Source organism: Grus americana, chromosome 1, assembly GCF_028858705.1.
Source record: "Grus americana isolate bGruAme1 chromosome 1, bGruAme1.mat, whole genome shotgun sequence".
In the NCBI taxonomy this organism is placed as follows: Eukaryota; Metazoa; Chordata; class Aves; order Gruiformes; family Gruidae; genus Grus; species Grus americana.
In genome coordinates this window covers 44,683,551-44,703,739 of record NC_072852.1, presented here as the reverse complement: position 1 = coordinate 44,703,739, position 20,189 = coordinate 44,683,551, and the positions used below count along the sequence as shown (strand labels likewise).

At 35.1% G+C, this 20,189-nt stretch overlaps 1 protein-coding gene across 15 annotated transcripts in view; it reads left to right on the top strand.

The window, feature by feature from the left end:
* Positions 1-20,189, top strand: part of PPP1R12A (protein phosphatase 1 regulatory subunit 12A) — a 123,196-nt gene that overhangs the window by 90,531 nt on the left and 12,476 nt on the right. For 7 of the 15 annotated variants that reach the window (XM_054813675.1, XM_054813671.1, XM_054813676.1 and 4 more), the window contains 11 exons: positions 681-842; positions 1,285-1,461; positions 5,175-5,265; positions 7,146-7,343; positions 7,521-7,689; positions 9,796-9,914; positions 10,569-10,634; positions 15,976-15,992; positions 16,749-16,890; positions 17,583-17,687; positions 18,596-18,643. In XM_054813675.1, the coding sequence (XP_054669650.1) occupies positions 681-842; positions 1,285-1,461; positions 5,175-5,265; positions 7,146-7,343; positions 7,521-7,689; positions 9,796-9,914; positions 10,569-10,634; positions 15,976-15,992; positions 16,749-16,890; positions 17,583-17,687; positions 18,596-18,643 (1,294 nt within the window). The other 8 variants (XM_054813665.1, XM_054813663.1, XM_054813661.1 and 5 more) reach the window with 4 other exon arrangements.

Genomic DNA, 20,189 nt, shown 5'->3' with positions numbered 1-20,189 from the left:
GTAATATGATGCTCTGTCTGTCGTAGCTGCGGATTCTGAGGTTTAGCCATGGGCAAACATCCTGGCTTGGTAATGCAAAATTTGTTCAGTCGGAACCAGTGAATAAAAATGTGGAAACCCCTGGATCTTCTTTACAACTTGAAGAGCAAGAGAAAAGCATGAGTGGGAGGTTAATCTTTCTGGGAATGATTAAAGTTTTTTTTAAAAATAGTACATTTAATTGGTTGAAGATTTTAAGAGGAGTGATATTGATGACATTTTCCTTTCTGACAAGCTGTGGAATAAAATCCTGCATTTTCTGAGGTATTCAGTGTGGGTGAAACAGCAGCTTAAAAATGGGATATTAGGGGCCCTATATGAGTACTTCAGTAGATGCGATCAAGACAGTCATACATAAACCAGAGAGATTCCATTCTTTATCTGCTCTTCTTGCGGAGAAATGGTTCGGGACTAAGGGACACTTCTGCTGCCATCTGAAGTCATCAATTGAAAGTTCTAGTCAAGGAAATAGTGAAGAAAATGGCTTTTGAAAATGCTTCTTTTGCCTCAGAAGTTTTTGAGACTCAACTGAGACACAGAATACATGGGCAGGAATTTAATGGATCATTCACAGCTTTGTGATATTTTCAGGAGCAAAGATGAGTAATCCAGTACATTCATTGTACATGTCTTTCCTTCAGTGGCTCCTTTGGTAGAAGACAAGATGATTTGATTAGTTCTAATGTTCCAAGTACTGCATCAACAGTTACCTCTTCTGCTGGTCTTCAGAAAACACTGCCTGCCAGCGCAAACACTACTACAAAGAGTACAACGGGTTCTACTTCAGCAGGTGTACAAAGCAGGTAATGGCACCAGCACACTTCTTTTTTCCCTTTTTTTTGTCAGGTCTACTGTGTGCTTATGTATGTGCATGCGTTCTTGTTTAGTAGATCCTGGGGTTCTGGATTTTTTCACTTTCCTGGTAAATTTGTTTAATTTTATACAATTTGGCTCAAAAATTGTGAATGGCTTTCTACTGTAAAGTGACAGCCATGGTGGCATAAAAGAATAAATCTATTGTTAGAAGGGTGTGAAGAATAAAAGTTCAGTTACTGTGAACTGCTCAATTCTTAATTTATTCAATTTAATAGCTCAAGTGGAGCTTTCATAGTAGAGACATTTCTCAGTTTGCTTTTAAAAAAATCCATCCCTCAATTTACATGTTATTAGTTGTTTAGTAAAGTGCTTTCATTGTTTAGCTGTTTCCTTTTCTCTTTTTTTGTGTTGCTGCTTGTTATGCTGTAGTACCTCAAATCGTTTGTGGGCTGAGGATAGTACTGAGAAAGAAAAGGACAGTGTTCCTACAGCAGTGACCGTTCCTGTTGCACCATCTGTTGTAAATGCTACAGCCACTACCACAGCCATGACTACAGCTACTTCTGGCACTGTGTCCTCAACATCAGAGGTCAGGGAGAGACGGAGGTGTGTAAAGGTCCTAAGAGTAATGTTGCTCTTATTCAAAAGTTATATTATTTTTTTCTTATTTAAAGGAATGTGTTGGTGGTTACCACAAATTTGGATAGTAGACGATGTAAAGCAGCGTTGTTCGCTTGCTGTGTGTTGAAACAACTAGCTACGTGCCTTAGTTTATGTGACAGCTAGGTAATGGTAGAGGCCATTCCTGAAATTTAAACTTTGATATTGTGTATTTTTGACTGGCCTTCAGTTCTCTTTCAATATGTGGTATTTTCATATTTGTATTTCTGTTAATAGATCAAGTGAGTCATCTTAAAAATATCTGTAATGGAACGATGTAAAAAGACTGAATTAAAAATAAGAAAATCAATAATTAATCACTTACTACAAGTACATTGCTGCTGATTGAGCTACTGTGCCCCTGCTGGTATGCTAATACGTTACAATGTAGCATTTTTTCAGTCATTTTGTGTGCCTGGCACTAATGAGAAAAGAGCATTGAACCCAACACATTCTGTTTATTTCATTGCATCATTTAGGGTCTCTTCTACTTGAAACATAATATACCGTTGTAAATACAATGGTTGTATTGAGTTGTTCAGTATGAAGAACGAGTACGAAGTGGATGTAAGTCTTATTTGAAGAATATGGTGTTTTTTCTGTTACAGTTACACGGAGGATGAGTTAAGATTGCATATTTATGTTTCTGTAAAGAGTTGTTAAATGCTATTTATGGAAGCAAAAATAAGAGTTCACAAGGTTGTTAATTCCTGTTAGCTTTCCCTGGGTGGTTCTTCTGGATGTTTATAAATGTTTATCCTTTAACCTTTTCGCTGAAATACAAGTTCAGATTTCTGTGTTGTTCCTGTAGTAATTTTGAAATGTAACTCCTGTATCAGTGCCACATGCGTGTATCTCTGTATGTTCATGGAGGTAATGAAGCTGTTCGTTGTTACAGAAGAAACCTGCGTTCTTTTGGTTCACTTAAGGCAGCAACAACATTCCTTATAGCTTTAGGCCTATTTAGGATAGTCTGTTTTCCATAGTCTTTCTTTCATACCCAAAACTGAGATGAAATAACTTCTGTGAAATAGGGATTTATTTTTTTTTTTAATTCCCCACAATGATTCAGGAGGTGCCCACACGTGCTTACAACCCATTTCAGTAACAACCATAGTCAGAATCTGCATTTTCCATAGCGAAATTTGACTGAACCTGACAAATCAAAAGCAAAACCAACAAAACGCATCTTTTTTTCAAAAGTAGTTTCAATTTTAAAGTGCAAATGCTATTTCAGTCTTATATGAGCTAGAAAAGCAAGGAAGTTTAGAATTAAGGCTTTTGCTGTCTCATTTGCTCACTAGTGTGTGTATACTAATGCGCATATACTATATACGTTTTTGATGCCTGCAGTTGGCCTGAAATTCCTTGTTTTTATCTGACTCTGGGCCAATTGTGTAATACACTGTTGCACGTGCATTCTTGATGGCATATTAAAATATCCATTAAATATTAGCAGTCAGCAAAACTGGAATAATTACTATGTGTATGTGAGAAGGTAGTGCTCTAAATATCAGCACATGCCTATCTGTATATATACAGATACATACATATGTGCATGTGTGTGCATCTGTATGTTTGTATGCACATGAAAAACTTGTCTGTATATGAAATACTATATGCTAAATATTTGCTTAAGAAATGAAGTTGGTTAATCCGCATTTATAGACTGAAAGTGTGTATTTAGAAATTATCTTTGAAATAATATTTCAAAGAATATTTGCAAAGTAAGGACATTATAAACTACTTTTAGTAATGAAGCACGTAATGGTGCATACTTTTGGAATAGCTGAAGAAGCTATCATCTTTATCTAATTTTTAGGATTGGTTTAGAGAAGCAGGGAAGAGAATGACAAACTTGAATCTTTAAATCTTTGTATCGTGAATAATACTGGATAGGTAACCTGCGTGGCATGCACAAGGGATGCCAGGGAAGGGCACATCCTACTCTGACAATGCCTGTAGCGCGCGCACCTGGCAAGCTGAGAGTTTTCATTTTCCCTCAGTAAGGTTTAAGGTATTTCAGATTTACTGGAAGGTAGGAGTATGTACACCAGTTACTAAAGAGCAAGTTATATGGAGTAATTTGTAGCAATTTTCAAGCCCTAAAGATTATACCTGCTCTGCAATTAGTATTTCAGGTCTTGTTAGCAGCTAACAGGCACCCTTTTCCTAATATAGAAAGGGCCTGGGGCTCTAGGAGAATGGAAAGTCTATCAAAAATGTGATTTGCAAGAGAACAGGATAGGGAAATCAAATTAATATAGTGGATTTTTTTTTAAGATGTGTCATAAGACAGGAGATGTTTCTACATTTGTAAGTATAGCAGCTAGTTATAAATATTTTCCTGTGTTTTGGGTGTAATTTGTTTAGTACAGAACATGGTTAGTAATCCAGAAGTCTGTGTAAATGAAGTTTATTTTTAACACTTGGAATTCTTTTAGAACTGTTTTTACTATGTGCTAAGGCTAACAAACGTATAATTAGGTGACCAAAGAACTGCTCTTTCCATAGATAAATGATTTAAGTGTTAATAGGCGATGGCTTTTGAAACATAACCACTAGCTAATTACTGAATCATTCGCCAATCGCTCTTAACTAATGACATTTAAAAATATAGGCAATCAGAAAATATTACAGAATCTGATGCTACTGTTTGAATGTAGTTAATTTTATGATCTAAGGACGCTCAGAGAGGTTTTGTGGTTTAAGCAACCTTTTAGCAACCTTCTGATTTTGCTTTTTCCAATTTTTCTAATTTTTAGCTAATCTAAGGATTTAAAAAAACGTTAAACTATAACAGCATTCTGAGATATTCTGTAATAGAAAATCAGCAAATGCATTAAAAACTTATGTTCTTTCATGATGGTTTTACATGCATACATATATACACGCATGTTATATACATACATATATATGTTGTATACATACAAATCTATACATTTATGCATGTATATGTATCTTTTTTTTTAACGCCAATTAACCTGGATTAGAGAATTTCTTTAAAGAGTCCAGGCCTTCTGTGTCTACTTCACTAGCTTTGATTACAATTACCTGCTTTTACTTTGCAGGATTTTTGTGGGTTTCATGAGGATTTATTTTTAAGCACAGTTTTTTCAAAGGGAGTTAGATTACTCAAAGCATGGATGATTCATGTGAAAATATGGTGACCACCTCCTCAAGGATTTTTAATCTCTGGTACAATAGATGGTATAATTAGGTTTTCTGCATTAGCAGTACATTTAGCGTTTAATAAAAGCCTACAAGTTATGTTAAAAGTTAATACACACACACACGCATTTTATGTATAAATCTGTAACTGGCTGAATCTCTGAGGTCTTCTACCCCTATGTTAGTAGACTAGTGAAATACCAAAAAAGCTTAAGTTATAGTTAGAGAAAACGGTAAAAAAAAATCCGAATTAAGTAGGAAAACACTTATGCATTTTAATTGAGTTCTGAGGCTGCTATCTTGATGAGTACATCAGTATGCTATTGATGAAATGCCTAAAATGTAATCCATCTTATATAGTTAAAGATTTTTTTCTAAGTGCTTTGGTTTTCAGTCATATTGTGTTGTGGGTGTTTTTTTTCCTGAGCATTTAATACATTTGTACAAAAATTACCGTTTGCCAATTTTGTTTGTAATTAACTCTTTAGATCATACCTCACTCCAGTACGGGATGAAGAGTCAGAGTCCCAAAGAAAAGCTAGATCCAGGCAAGCAAGACAGTCTAGAAGATCTACACAGGTATAGTTTTATTAAAGCTTCTATATTTATGGAAACAGACCCAGTAGCTCCCTGACTACAGTGAATTTTTAATTTCCCAGTAAAGCTCCAAATAAACTGATGGGTCATCCTGGTATAAAACAACTTGTACCAGGTGAAATAAAGCCTCTTTTTTTTTCCCTTTCTTCCCTGAAAGCTTTAGAACCCTTCACTGTGTACTGAAAATTGCTTTTTCTAATCCCTGAAGAGTGATTTAATACAAATTTGAAAGCACAGACTCATCCAGTGAAAGGAAGTTTTTGATTGCGTTATGGTAAAATGGCTTACTCAAGTAATTGTATCTGATGTTATATAGATGTTTAAATCTAAGACTTTGAATTCTGGAAGAACTAACAGCTATATGCTTCTGGCTGAAGATTTAGTACTTGAGAAATAGGAGTAGCATACTTCCATTTCTAAGTCTTTTTTTTCTGTGCACGGACTGTTGAAGATAATGTGATTGAGCTGACCAACATATGGATAGCTAATAAGGTCCATGGTATAGAAAAAAACACATTCATCCTAGTTTCTGTGGACACGGAAGAGTACTAAGGAGGAGGTTTTTGTTACTTGCTAATAATCTAGAATCTAACTGCATGTCTCCTTTCAGCATTTCTCTCTCTTAGTTTACATACTGATATATTCGGTGGTTCTTCCCAATTTCCGTCAGAGCTACCTCATAGTGAATTGCAACCAGTGCAATCCTAACATAGGGAATGACGTGACAGTGGCAAAATAGATTATCTCTAAATGGTGCTTGAACGTTCCTTGGGCAGTGGAGCAATTACCAGCCACTATCCCCTGGAGTGTGTCTACCCTTCTCTTCTTGTGTCTGCTGGCAACCTGAGAGTAATCATCAAATAGTCCCTGAATAAAACAGCACAAATACTTCAATCATCGTCCTTACCTGCTTTAAAGCCGAGTCGGTATCTCCATTGTTTACTGATGTTACTTTCAAATTTTTGCAGTTTTAAACCCCTCAAATATTTCTGGTTACCTTTCCTATTGAGAGATCCACATTGCTTGATACAACTTGATCTTATTGGAGTTCTTTTTTACCTCTTGATACTAATTCAGAGCCCTGAGAGATGGTCAAACCACAGGCTAACTATTGTTGAATATTTACAGTGAAGAAGCTATCAGGAATTACTGTATTAAAACATTATCAACACAAAAAGCAATTAAATAACTGATAAGCTGCAAAGTTAACTTTGAAGAATAGGTTATGAAGTGTTTTGACCAGTATCTCAGTACAATACATCAGCTGAAAGGTGCAGTAGAGAAAAGCTGTCTTCAAAAAATTGTTTGCTTTCTGAGCTTATTTCAAAACTAGTTTTTAGCCTTAGAATAACAAGGAAATAAGAAATGAGTTGCAACTTTCTCTGGTGCTGTCAATGGAGTTTTGTATGTGGTGTTGACCTAAAAATCCAGTTGCAGTGAGTGAATTTGTAAAGTATCAACATTTCTGAAAATTTTATAAGTATTGTATTTTTAGGGTTCTTTCAAAAATACTTAGTATGCTTATGATGATATAGGAAGGATGTAGTGGGTTCTTAAATGATTTCTTTATGATTTTCTGCGTGATCTGTATGTACTAGGTCAACTGAAAATTGTATTGCTGGAGAATCTGTGGTAGATCACATTACAGCAAACACTTGCCACTAATCAAAGAGGGGATGTTTGGTTTTAAGATACGAGAAAAAAGCTTACAGGTAGAATATATAGGTAACATTTATTTCTTAATAGATAGAATTAATTTTCTTAAGCTGAATTTTGTCTTTAAAATATGTATTTATGTAATGTGATCCTCTACATTGATACAAGCGATATATTGAAACGTTTGCTGACTGCTGTTTTCATAGGGTGTAACACTGACAGATCTTCAAGAAGCTGAAAAAACTATAGGAAGAAGTCGTCCCACGCGAACCAGAGAACAGGAAAATGAAGAAAAAGAAAAAGAAGAGAAAGAAAAGCAAGACAAAGAAAAACAAGAAGAAAAGAAAGAATCCGAAACTAAAGATGATGATTATAGACAAAGATATTCCCGAACTGTTGAAGAGGTATTTTCATGATGGGTCTCTTTAGGTAGAGAAATTACATGAATCTTAAGTCCAACTGTAATATTTTAATTTTGGTACTACTATAAGAATTATTTATATATTTAAATGCTTTAATATCCTGTGGTTTATATTTGTTTAATCCTGGTAAATTAATTGTGACATTTTTCTGCTGAATAGCCATATCATCGCTATAGACCAACTTCAACTTCAACTTCATCATCATCCACCTCTTCGCTCTCCACCTCCACTAGCTCTCTTTCAACTTCAAGTCAACTAAACAGACCAAACAGCCTTATAGGTATAACTTCTGCCTATTCTCGGAGTGGAACAAAGGAAAGTGAGAGAGGTAGGAGTACTGTTTGTGAAGGGGTTTTTTTGTTTGTTTGTTTTAGTTGACAAAGGGCAGCTTATGTTTCTAAAGATAGTTCAAAATGGGGTGTAATATGTAAGACCACTAGGGATGTTTCTTACTCCCATCTTCTGTAAGAAATTCCAAAACGTACCTATAGAGAGGAGAAAAGAGTTTCTGTACTTGGTAGTGTTTTGCAGCTGTTTAATATGTGAATCTGTGTTTTCCATTGGTGGGTCATAGAAATGTCAAATACACTGACGTCAGTATCCACATAATGCTCTCATTTCTGCTTTAACACAGCAACTATAATACCACATTTCAGAGTTTAAATAGTTGCAGGTATTGAGGAGGAATTTTACTTGATTAAATAATTGCTAAATATCTGGGGGTTTGTTTCAGTCCTTCCACATTGAAGGATTGGAACGATGCTTTAATGCTTTAAGGACCTCTCTGGGTTTCATGAGCAGCTGAAAACAAAGGGAAGGGGATATTTCCAGCTGTAGTTCAGAATATTTAATGGAACCATACTTCTAGATACTTAACTGGTTTATTTAATTTTAAGATACGGATTAGATGCGTGATTCAGAGGTCAGAAGCTTTTCTCTGATGTCATGGAGTTTTTGCCCTCATTTCAAATGTGAATCACCTGCTACAATTCTCAGAGATGTTGTGCCTGAGTAGTTGCCTGTCAAAGGGAGGAGGCTTTTGACATACAGTGTGATCTCCTGTTCTCTCTCGGAGGCATGCTACAGTTATTTGGGAGAAATACTTCAAGTCAAGTTATTCATCAGTGACTTGAATTGGATTACTGATTAAAATTGATGATTTTGTTATACAGAGGATCAGATTAAATGATCCATTGATCAAATCTCCATGAAGTGTACAGCAGTATTGCCATGTTCCCTAGATTGGTATTTTCTGAGGAAGTTATTGGAGCTAAGCTTCAGGGATATGCTTTCTGATTTTTTTGCCTCTGCCCTATATCCAGAACTGAAATTTGGATTAAGATTCTTCAGTAATGCATGCTTACTCTAGGAAACTCTTTCTAGACTGTTCTATGGAAAAGATTTTCATGGATACATATAACCTACAGCAGGCTTTTTTTCAAATTATGACTTTAGGAGGAGAAATACATTACTGTCCAAAAGCCCAAAGGTAAAATCATCATTTGTTTAAGTAGGAAAGGTATATCTTCACCATGAATATTTGTATTTCCTTCTTTTCTCTTTAATTCTTGTTTCACACTGAAATGTTTATTTACCTCTGAAGACTAGTGACAGTAAAGTTAAGTTATTGGTGATGCTTCGATCTGAAATCTGTGGTTTCTTTCTGTAATAAAAGAACAGCAGACTGAATAGACTGCATGATAATAGGTAAATAACTTTGGTTTGGGCAGGTTTGCTTATTTATTTATTTATTTTGTACAAATGACTTGTAAACAGTAAACTTACAGGGGAGCAAACACAATCCTGAGGTATTATGTCGGTTTTGAATTGCAATTGCATTTATTTTGAAGAAAAAGGAAATCTGTAATATAGTATTAATTTCGTCTAGGACATCCCATTTTATTCTTCCTTAGAGCAAAAATGGAGAGGACTGTGATGAAAAGGGGTACTCTAAGGAGGACTTCACAGACTTTTAAAAGTTTTTTTTTTTTAAATATAGAATTCTTGATGTAAGAAAAAACCCCTTATTTGATGAAGAATGGTGAAGAATTGTCTTCTCTTATTTTGTACTTTTAGACATTTACTGACACTGATGTTGTTTGAATTATTACATGACAGTTTTGAAAATTGAATTTTAAGTCCAATTCATAGTGTATTACTGTTACATTGAAACTCTTTATTTAGTGGTTGAGATGGAATTAGTATTTTGCAGTTGCTGTTCAGGAATTGGAACAATATTTACAGTATTTTAGAGCTATATTCCGAGGGCTGTATATTACAGCAAACTCTGTATGTGGTAAGAAGTTCTTTAGCGAATTTATTTCAGGTAAAAAAATTAATTGTAAGCATTTTAAAGACTGAGAAGTATTTCAGAAAATTTTCAGAAAATTAGATTGTGTCATAGTTAAATGAATAAGTAAGTTATTATTAACAGAAGGGGGCAAAAAAGAGGAAGAAAAAGAAGAAGATAAGTCACAGCCTAAGTCTATAAGGGAAAGGCGGCGACCAAGAGAAAAACGACGATCTACAGGAGTTTCTTTTTGGACTCACGATGTAAGTAAACGATTGTTACTGCTGATTTATAGCCTTAGCTAGAGTAATACAGTACATAACTAATTGTTCTGGAAACACTGATGCTTGTTCAAGTTAATATATTCTCTGTTCTCTGTTTTGAAACTTTCAGGAATAAAATAAAAATTGAGTCTAAGTTATGTTGATAATACTAAAAAGAATTCTAGAATACTGTAATAACCATAACTTAATAGGAATTAATCAATCTAAGAAAAAAATAATCATTGAACAATTCTTTTCTATTGCATACCAAAGCTGTAAGAATGAGACTCATTATGTGGCACATTACAAGTAGCCATTTACTTACACCTGAAAGAACTGCTGTCAGATTAGAAGGGTTATAGCTGATGTTTCAGCTGATTCCCTTTCCCTTTTCTTTGTCATGGGATCAGTGTGTAATTTTGAAAAAGCAAGATTTTCATGTGCCAAATGCAAGGTCTGTTTCCTCTCCGTCTGGTACTGAAAATAGGTACTTGTCTGAGAATTTTCATCATATATCCTATATACTGTCTGTACGTTTTAGTTAGGTAGAATTCTACTGCTCTTAGATTTTCATATTAAAAGACTAGAATGCCTTAAAATCTCAGTAAGCTTTCAACAGTTTAATTGTTTTTCATCTCCCACTTCTTTCACCAGAGTGATGAAAATGAACAGGAACATCAGTCCGATTCAGAAGAAGGAACAAATAAGAAAGAAACTCAGGTAATTTCAAAAGGATAATTAATTTATTAACTTTCTAACAGATACATTTTGATTGTGAAATTTCTGTTGCAGTTGGATTCATTTAAAAGAGTACATATGGTAGAGTTCTTGGGAGTGCTTTCTGATTCATAACTTGTGGCTATGGTTCAGTGCCATTTCCTTTGCAGGCTTTAATAACAATTTTTGATGTATTAACAATGGCTAAACGTGATGTTTTTCTCTTCCATTCTGATTATGATAGAATTAGCATCCAGAAAATGTAGGTGAAATTTATGATACATCGGTCAGGGACATGTTGCAGCAAGCTACTGGAGGGAGCTTTCAGCCTCTATCTTGCAAAAATCTTTGTCTTGTTCCATCTGCTCTGTTATTTTCAGATAAATTATGTCCAGTGACTTATGCACACTAATTAAAAACTTTTAAAATTAAACCCAGTGCTGTCAATAATGTAATTAACAAATAATATGAGAAGTTAATATAATGAAACATAGAAAGTTGAAGGGCACAATGTACCTGATTTCTCCATTGAAGAAAATGGATTTCTGAACATCCTCATTCGGTATTACTAGTTTTGTTAAAAAGTCAGTGGAAAACAGTGTAATAGGCTTGATTTGAAGGAAGAAGTCTTTTTGAATGGCATGGTGCTGACAGTGGGATGAAGAGGGGTTAAAAGGGAAGCAGTGACTTAAGTTGTACTATAAGATGGTTTAGCAGAAAGTATTTCTTTTGACCCAAACCCTGCAGTAACACACTACAGAATCAGGTTTGTTACTGAGGAATAAACTCAAGTGATATTTCTCTCCTTTTTGTAAAAGCTTCCATTACACATTCCTTAAATATTTTAGTTGAGAGATTCATTCTGTGCCATTTTGGTTTGCTGTATTTTTTATTTCCATGTCATGTTAACATAAATGCGTAGTCCTATATCCTTAGATCTGTAATTACTCTGAATTCTGTTCCGTAGAAATTCATGTTGGTAGAATGTGCTTGTGGTGCTTCTGATAGAATTAGACTCATATAAAACTACAGTGAAATAGTGGTAAGTCAGGCCCAAAATTATGATTATGATCTACGATTAAAAGAGTGGGTGTGTTGGGGTGGGATGGTGGAGAAATGTAGAATTGGCTGCCTAATCATGTCCTGAATTAGGAGTCAAAACATTCTCCTAGCCTGTATACTTTCTACAAAAGACTTTGGTAGTTTGCTTTCATTATAAATCGGTATAATATCAGATTTGAGTTCATGGAGAGCTCTGAATTAAATTGAATGCGCGGACCAAGTTCACCTAGCTACATAAATTGATTTTGCTTTGTTGATATAAGCTCTTTTGTCACATCAGCTGCAGAAAATATGAAAACAGAGTGAAAGTGAGTTGAATATAAAAATAAGTATTTCATGTGGGTTTAAGTTTTCCTTTCAAATGTTGTCAGACCTACTAAGGAATTTCCAGTATAGTATCAAAATTGTGGAAAACGTCCTAGTCTTGTAATTATTACAATCCTGTTAACTATGAGATATCTTAAAATGGGTATATAATGATGTCATTGTTTTCATATTTCATATTTGCTTTGTATACAGCTCATCAGATTTAAAACATTATGTAGATTTAAAGTAACTTCTGCTCTGATAAACAACTATTTAGCATTTATCAATGATAAACTGAGAAGTAAATATATTACTTTTGACAATGCAGTGTTTTGCCACCTTAGAAAAATAACAGTGGAATAGGTCTTGAACATTTTAATAGGCAATTTGTTCCCAAATCCACGGCAAAAAGTGTATTTTTTATTTTTAAAATGCCTAAAGAAATTGCACTTTCCTTTTTGCAGTTGCTAAATCTGCTTTCACTTGGACATAAATCTTGCATGCTTTATTGTAGAAATTCATCATTATTGGCTTATAAATCCTTTTAGGCTCTAGGAAGAGAAAAGGAAAGAGATTAATAAACTAGAATTATAATTAACAACTAACATTGAGAAAATATTTATGCTTTCTCAGTTGTGCTGATTATTTGATGTACTGCTATTCAGAAGACAGAAACTTTGGAAATACTGAAATTCTCTGTTACTCCCTTATGGGGTGCTGCTGGTGTTTTTTTTGCTTGGTGAAGCTATAAGCCAGAGGTAGAACATGGTAACTATAAACTTCTCAGGGCTTTGGTGGTAATTGAAGAATTTAAACTGGAGAGAGGGGGTCAAGAACAAGCTTGCACATGGGTGCATGCTACAAATAAAATTAAAGGACCTCACACACAATAATTTCTAGCCTGAAATCTTTAAGAAACCAGAAAAAATATCTTATTCATCTCAGAGGTCTTTGAAAGAACTGTCTGGTAAGATTTCAGCTTGTGCTTTCTTGTTCTTCAGAATGGTCTTTTCACTTCTCAGCTGATCATTTGTCTGTAAAGGAGAGCTGTTAAAGAGAAGTCAGACTTTGCTAAGCACTTTAACAGTTGGAGATTGTTCTGATGAAATTTTATTTAGGCTTCTTAATGTTGAGAGCTGAGAATTTCTTCAATTCATACAAAAAATGCCACGTTACTCAGAGGAAATTGGTGTTCCTGCTAGAAGAATAGTCGTAGAAGTAAGTTGTAGGATAGCCGTTTAAAAATAAGGAACCTGAAAGATCACTTTGGCAGCTTTAGGGTTCTAAGTAAGAAAGTGTTTCCGTGAAGCCTGTTTTTCAGTATGAGGTATTTAAAAAAAAAAAAAAGAAATTTGAGTAGATACTGCGTCTGATTAGGTTATAATTAAATGGATCAAAATTTTCTTTTGCTAGAGATCAAATATGTGACTTCTGAAAGGTGAAAGCTAGCAATATTAGGATAATAAATGTCATTAGGTCTTCTAATTCTGTGGGAGTAAACATGAGAAACTGGCATTAATGGTGTTGATTAAATGCTGTACTCAAATTTTGTTTCTCCGTTTCACTGCTGTGGCAGTTTTACAGAAACACTCATTTATAACGGTACAGAAAATTCCACCTGACTTGAATGTTTTACCGCTATTACCAGTAATTATCCTAACCTCACTAAAATGTAATGTGCCTGTCTAGAAGCGTAGTGTACATTTTCAAATACATAGTTTCTTTTGGGGTACCCTCATGATCTGTACTGACTGATGGCATAGGGTTAGAAGTAAGTGTTATTTCAGGTTGCGTAGGTAAGGATACGTATGTTTTAATTTTTCATTACTGCTCAGTCTGCTCAGTTCTGTCACTGTAGGAGGACATCCATCTCATGATTTGGGTACACAGGGATATCTGCGTTGGCATCATTTCTCCTCAAGCTTTATGCAAAGCGTGTAGACTTACACATTTTTACAATTTTTTTTCATCAAATGCCAAAAATTCTGACCGAGCTGAACTGACAGAAATGGAAGATGAAAATAAAGAAAGAAAACAGCTAAGACTGCACTTAAAAAACCCCCTAAACATGTTTTGTGAAAAGTGAGGGGAAGAAGAACAGGCATGTGCTTGGGAAATGTGCTGTTCTTTCAGAGAGCTGTGGAGGCTGGATGGTGCTTGAGTGGCAGAAGCAGGGCTTTGCAGCTTTCAGGGAATGTAAACCACTGATGTACACTTTTCTGAAGATTACGGAGTCCTTGTCCGGCTTCTCAGGTCCCCACCTCAGCCAGGATAATGGGAATGGGCTGCATCTGTGTTTTCCTGCCTCTAGTAATGAGTGCTGTCTTACCTCACCAGTTCATTTGTTGTCCCCCTGTGTAGCTGGAAAATTTTATTTCTAAGATGGTCCGTGTGTGACTTAATAACTTGCCTTTCCATTTGGGAAGCTATAGTGCAGCAGGGCAATGGAGATCTGGGAGGTTTTCACATTCCCACGGCACCATGGGGAGTCCACTAGAAGCAAAGAAAACCAGCCTTTAGAAAGCGTATTTGTTAAGAAACAATGTAGGAATGGTTTATTTCTTGTGGTGGCTGTCCTACATTGTAGGTAAAGGTTAAAAGGATCGGCTTAGCATTTTTCTGTATACAGCATTCCTTCAAGGTAAAGTCTTTACAGACAAAGCTTCCTCTGTTTTGTTGAGGTGAGAAGAAAGCAGTGGAAAAGGGATTTTTGTAGGTCATTGATTACATGGTGGAATTCTGTAATCTCACACTGGTCTTACTTAAACATACAATAATGCAAGATAAGTCCCATATTTATGTGGAAGTTAATCTTCTTGTGGCCAGTAGCTTAAAAAACTATCCATGTATGGGTGTGTGCCATCTAACTGTGACATTTTCTACAAAATCTCTTGAATTCTCAGCATTATTCATGCTCTTAAACAGAAAATAACAATGTTTTTTTAGCAGTGGTTAGCTACAGCAGGTACTTTTGGTATCTTATGTGTAGTAAATGCACTTAAAAGTGTCAAAGGGGTAATTGAGTATGTTGTGGAGAATGTGGCTATTTTCCTCTACGCAAGTTGAAAAAATAGTTTCCTTCTAAAAAAGGAAACCAAACCAACCACACCACTCCCCCAAAAAAGCACCTCAGGGGGAGGCTTCAGCTGCTGCTAGGTAAATAACAATGGAAGATGTCCAGGTGATGATATATCAGTAGAGTTTCTTGTCTGAAATGTCTTCACTCAAGATTAATATAATTGGAATAAATGATGAATCTGTATTGACCACCCAGAGGGGAAAAAGGTTTGTATGACTGATGTAATGCTTAGAGGGCACTCCCTCACTCTTACGTCATCACTTCCAATTAAATTATGCTTGTCAAGTAAAGTGAGTGAACTTTGTGCCTGTGGATTCACCTGGAATGAATGAATGAGTGAGTGAAAGTAACAGAAAAAATTAAATTATGTGTTTTAGATTGTCTAATAAATACTTCATTATGTTGTGGTATAGAAGCTTGTTTCCCATCGAGCTCTGTTGAAATTATGTTCTTGTATTTTATATAATTATTTTGAGCTGAAGTCATTGTTATGGTGACCTTTCAAAACATTATTGCTTATGTTAGAGAAGAGGAAAAATGAATAGGGAATTCAGGGAACACCGTTCTGATGCCTTTGATAACAGGCAGGCAAATCACAGAATGCACTGACTGCTGAAATGACTCCAATGTTTAGGACAGTCCAGACTTTTAGAGTGTAATGTTAACATCCTATTAAATCATATTTTGGCAAGCACATTCTAGCACACATTTCTTTTCTGTTCCAGACATAACAAAATTGAAGCTTGACAATGTTCAAATAATACATACTGTTGGACAGCATATGCATTTAACATAACTGTTTAGCTATACTTGTTAACAGATTGTTATGTATTTTATTTACTTAAATTATTGACTTGATCTATTGTTTTTCTCTCTTTTTACCCCTCCCCACCTCAGAGTGATAGCCTTTCAAGGTATGTGCAATTTAAACAAATGAATTTAAAATTGTTAGACTTTTTGTTCATGTATTCTCATTTTAAGTTCTTTATGTGCAAATTCAGTTTAACACCAGTAGTCAGCTGGGTTGAATTTTAAAAGGTGTTAATGATATTTAGCACTTGAATGAAATACGGTTGTAAAGCTACAGTGTGCAATTACTCTAACCTTTATTAATACTTGTTGTAATTTAGTGATTAATAGGATAAAGACTTTGCTGAAGATTTGTTTCATAAACTGCTTCTGTTGAAATACTGGAATTCACAACACAAATAGTTTTGAAATCTCCTTGGTTTCTTGAATGAAACTTGGAGAATTCATCTAGGCTGATATTTTAGACATTACTTTTTTTAAACCCTTCAATTAAAGTAATAATTTTTTTAAAAATGGGTCATCTTTATAAATAAAGAAGAATTAAAGTATCTAAGCTAATGTAAAGTCCTTTAAGACATGTAAATATTTGCTTGAATTAAATATTTTAATTTAAAAGATTTCTCTGCATACAAGGCAGGGACTTATTTGGCAGACTGAGCAATTTGAAAACATTTTCACACAGAAAATCTTGAAGTACTGAGGGAATGTAAAAATTAAATTTGCATCAAATTAGAAGACAGTGGCTTAACTAAAATACAGAATTGCATCTGGTTGTTTTCAGCTGGGTAACAGCAAATTTACAATGTTTGATACAGTGAGTGTATCAAAGGCAAAGAAAAATAAGAACTTTTCTGTTACAGATATGATACGGCATCCCTCAGCGTGTCTTCAGGTGATCGTTATGATTCAGCGCAGGGGCGATCGGGATCGCAGAGTTACCTTGAAGATCGAAAACCGTACTGCAGTAGACTAGAAAAAGAAGATAGCACTGATTTTAAGAAGGTATCTCGTCCAATAACTTTGGTGTGAAAATAGAACTTTATTATTATTATTTTTTCATAAATTGTCTGGAAATAATCTCACATTGCATCACAAATGCTGCTTAAAGCAACTCAGCTGAATGGAGGAGCAGAGCAACCACCACAGTGCGGGAAAACACACATGACAAAACAGCTTCTGGCATTCACACTTTTCTCTTCAATGCAACGGAGAAATCCAGAGGAGCCAAGATCCATTTTTATGACATATAGTATCATATTATGTTTTTAGTTGATTCTGTCATTAAAACTGCTTTATACATATGTGAAGCCCTACATATGTTTGCTAGCTTACATACATATGATGTAAAAATTTGTTTAGATCTTGCTTTAAAATAGAGGAGGAGTTTCTCGAAAAGTTTACTGTGGTGTCTGATCTGTGAAGTCCGAAGCAAAAAAAGGGGCAAGTATTTTTTTAATATGTGTAAGGTAAGTTAAGTGCTCCCTATGCAAAGTTGCTTGTCTCTAGAAATATTTGGTAACAGTTCTTTAAAAAGCTTGCTAATTGTAAACATCTTTAAAATTCTATAACTGATTTTTATTTCTTAGACTATTATGTGTTCATTTTACAGGCAGCTCAATCATGGTTTTTAAATTTATCAGCTAATATCACTGAATTATTATCTGGTATTTTTTTAAATGAATATTTTCTCTTAGCTTTATGAACAGATTCTAGCTGAAAATGAAAAACTGAAAGCACAGTTACATGATACCAACATGGAACTTACAGATCTTAAGCTACAGTTGGAGAAGACCACTCAGGTTTGTATTAAACAAAAAAGCCTGTACTTAGCTGACAAGGTAGATAGCAAACTAGAAGCACCCCAGGATATGGGCTGCTCTTTGCTAGGCATCAGCTTTGTTTCTTGTCCAAAGATGGGAGTGAAGAAGAGTACCTCTCTGTTTCTAAAGAGAAAAGAGCACAGGATTCTGGTCTTCAGCTGTGAACAAAATGTGTGAGACTGCCTCCTGCCTATTTAAGTAGTAGTGGTTCTTGCCAGCATGTATCTGTAACTTCTTTGCAGGGCAGGGATAAACACTTTCTACACTGTTAAGCTTATAGTCAAACTGCCAGTCGGGATTGATTGATTAATTCATAAACCTGCTGGCAGATCAGCATAACCTGCCAGTTCTTCCTGGCTGGTTAGATAGCTTTATCTTAGAACTGAAGAGCAAATAGTGTACTCCATTTACCAATAACTGCTGGCAGATAAATAGTGCTGTGTACGGTAATACCAAATATGTACACAAAAATTAAATTAGTCTTAAATGGCTGTAGAAAGAATGTTTCCTATTCTCAGATCACGTTTGCCACAATTTACCTGTGTAGGTACTTAAGTGTCTTCCATGTGCACCCTGTAAATATCAGTGAAGTACATTAAAACGATGTTTGTTTTGTAATGCTTTGAGATAGAAATACTATATTGCTCCTATTTGCCAAAGGCTATGTAGTGATTAAATTACTTAGGGATGGTCACAGAGGAAGTGCGTGATAAATCCAGTTCATTCTTCTTTATTCTTCATTTCAGTGTTACTTCCCTGAACACACTTTAAAATGCTTTTGAAGACATACTTCGGACAGAATACAAAAATGTCCAGTTGAGTTGTTTTTCCTCAGTTTTATGTTATTTAAGAACAAGTACTAATGTCTTTATTAATTTTGGTTTCAGAGACAAGAAAGATTTGCTGACAGATCACTCTTGGAAATGGAGAAAAGGGTGAGTTTCTGCCAAAGATCTCTTAAGTACTTCAGTTCAGGCTTTGGTTTAGTTTGTTTTGCAACCCCTGGCTTCGATATATTTTAGTGGGAACAGAAGTCTGCCTTATAACTTGCATTTTTTAGAAGATTTGAGGATTTTAGGTTTCAAAGTGGCAATGAACGTGAGATACTGTGAAATGGAATTACTCACAAGAATTGCCTTCAGGTTGCCTGTTGGTTCATGATAACCAGGTTCTAAACCCCACTGCCCTCCAGGGATCTGCTGCTTGTTCCATCTCATCCAAAACAATGTTGGCACTCCAGAGGGTTAAGCAGATTCAGAGCATCTCATCTTCTAATGCATTTCCAACATTCAGAGACTTTCATTTCCTCAGAGCTTTCCAGAGGCATGCGTGTTGTTTTACCAGTTATTGTTAGTAATGAAGTAGCTGTTTCTGCCTCACAGACATGAGACCTTAAACCTGCTAATGATATAAAATTAATCATAATCTGTCTCTTGGCTTGTACTGTAACATTTTCCAGAGGGAATATGATACTGGGGCAGGGAGGGAGAGGGGCATCAGGATCAGAGACAACCCTAAATTGAATGGGAAAGGAGTCATGTAATACATTGAGATGTGAGATAGATTACAGGAATTATTTCAGAAGTTTGACACTTGATAATTTTAGACTGTAGTTTCATGCTAGTGTAAAATTTATCCCTATAAAACTTAAGTTCCACAGCACTGTAAAGCAAACTATGTTGGTTTTGTTGTGGTCCTGGCTTCCTTCATGACCCCATCCACATGTTCAATTCTCCTCCCCTCATCCTGGAGTGACACATTAGATACTTAAACAGGAAGAAAACTAAATGGACTTTGACAGTAATAAGTGATGTGGTATACATTTATTTATTCCTGGTAAACTTAACATTCACTAGCCTTTTATGTTTATTTTCCAGTATATGAGGTTTAGAAAACAATTTTTAGTTCTACAAACCTGTCTGGTGTATAAACAAACACTTGGTAGATTTTATAGGAGCACATGGAGATGTAGAAATGCTCTCAGGCACTTTTGAAGTTGTATTATCTTTATCTTAATAATCTCTCCAGATAATTGCAGCGGCCTTTTTGCACCTCTTCTTGATTTTTTGGCATCCTGCTGTAGACAGTGATTTCATCAGTAGAAAAGTTTCAGCAGCAGCTTTAATTGGTTTCTTGCTTGCTATCGTGGCCACACAAGAGAACATTTAATTATTTCATAGACTTGGCGGCGTCTGTTACTATATAGGTTCCATACTGCAGAGCATTCAGTGCTGCATAGCTAGACATTATTTCCGTTTTAAATTACTGCTTTGCTTTTTCCCACAATAGGCCATTGCATTGAAACAATTGGCTATATTAGAAATTTTTGCATCTTTTTTTTTGTAAAGACATTTAGTCCAACAGCAAAATGTCTTTCAGAAATGTTACTCTTTGTAAATGCATTGGTACTAAAGTTAGTGATAATGCTGTATGGCTGAAACATGATTTACACAAGATTTAGGAGATGTTCCTTGTATTTTA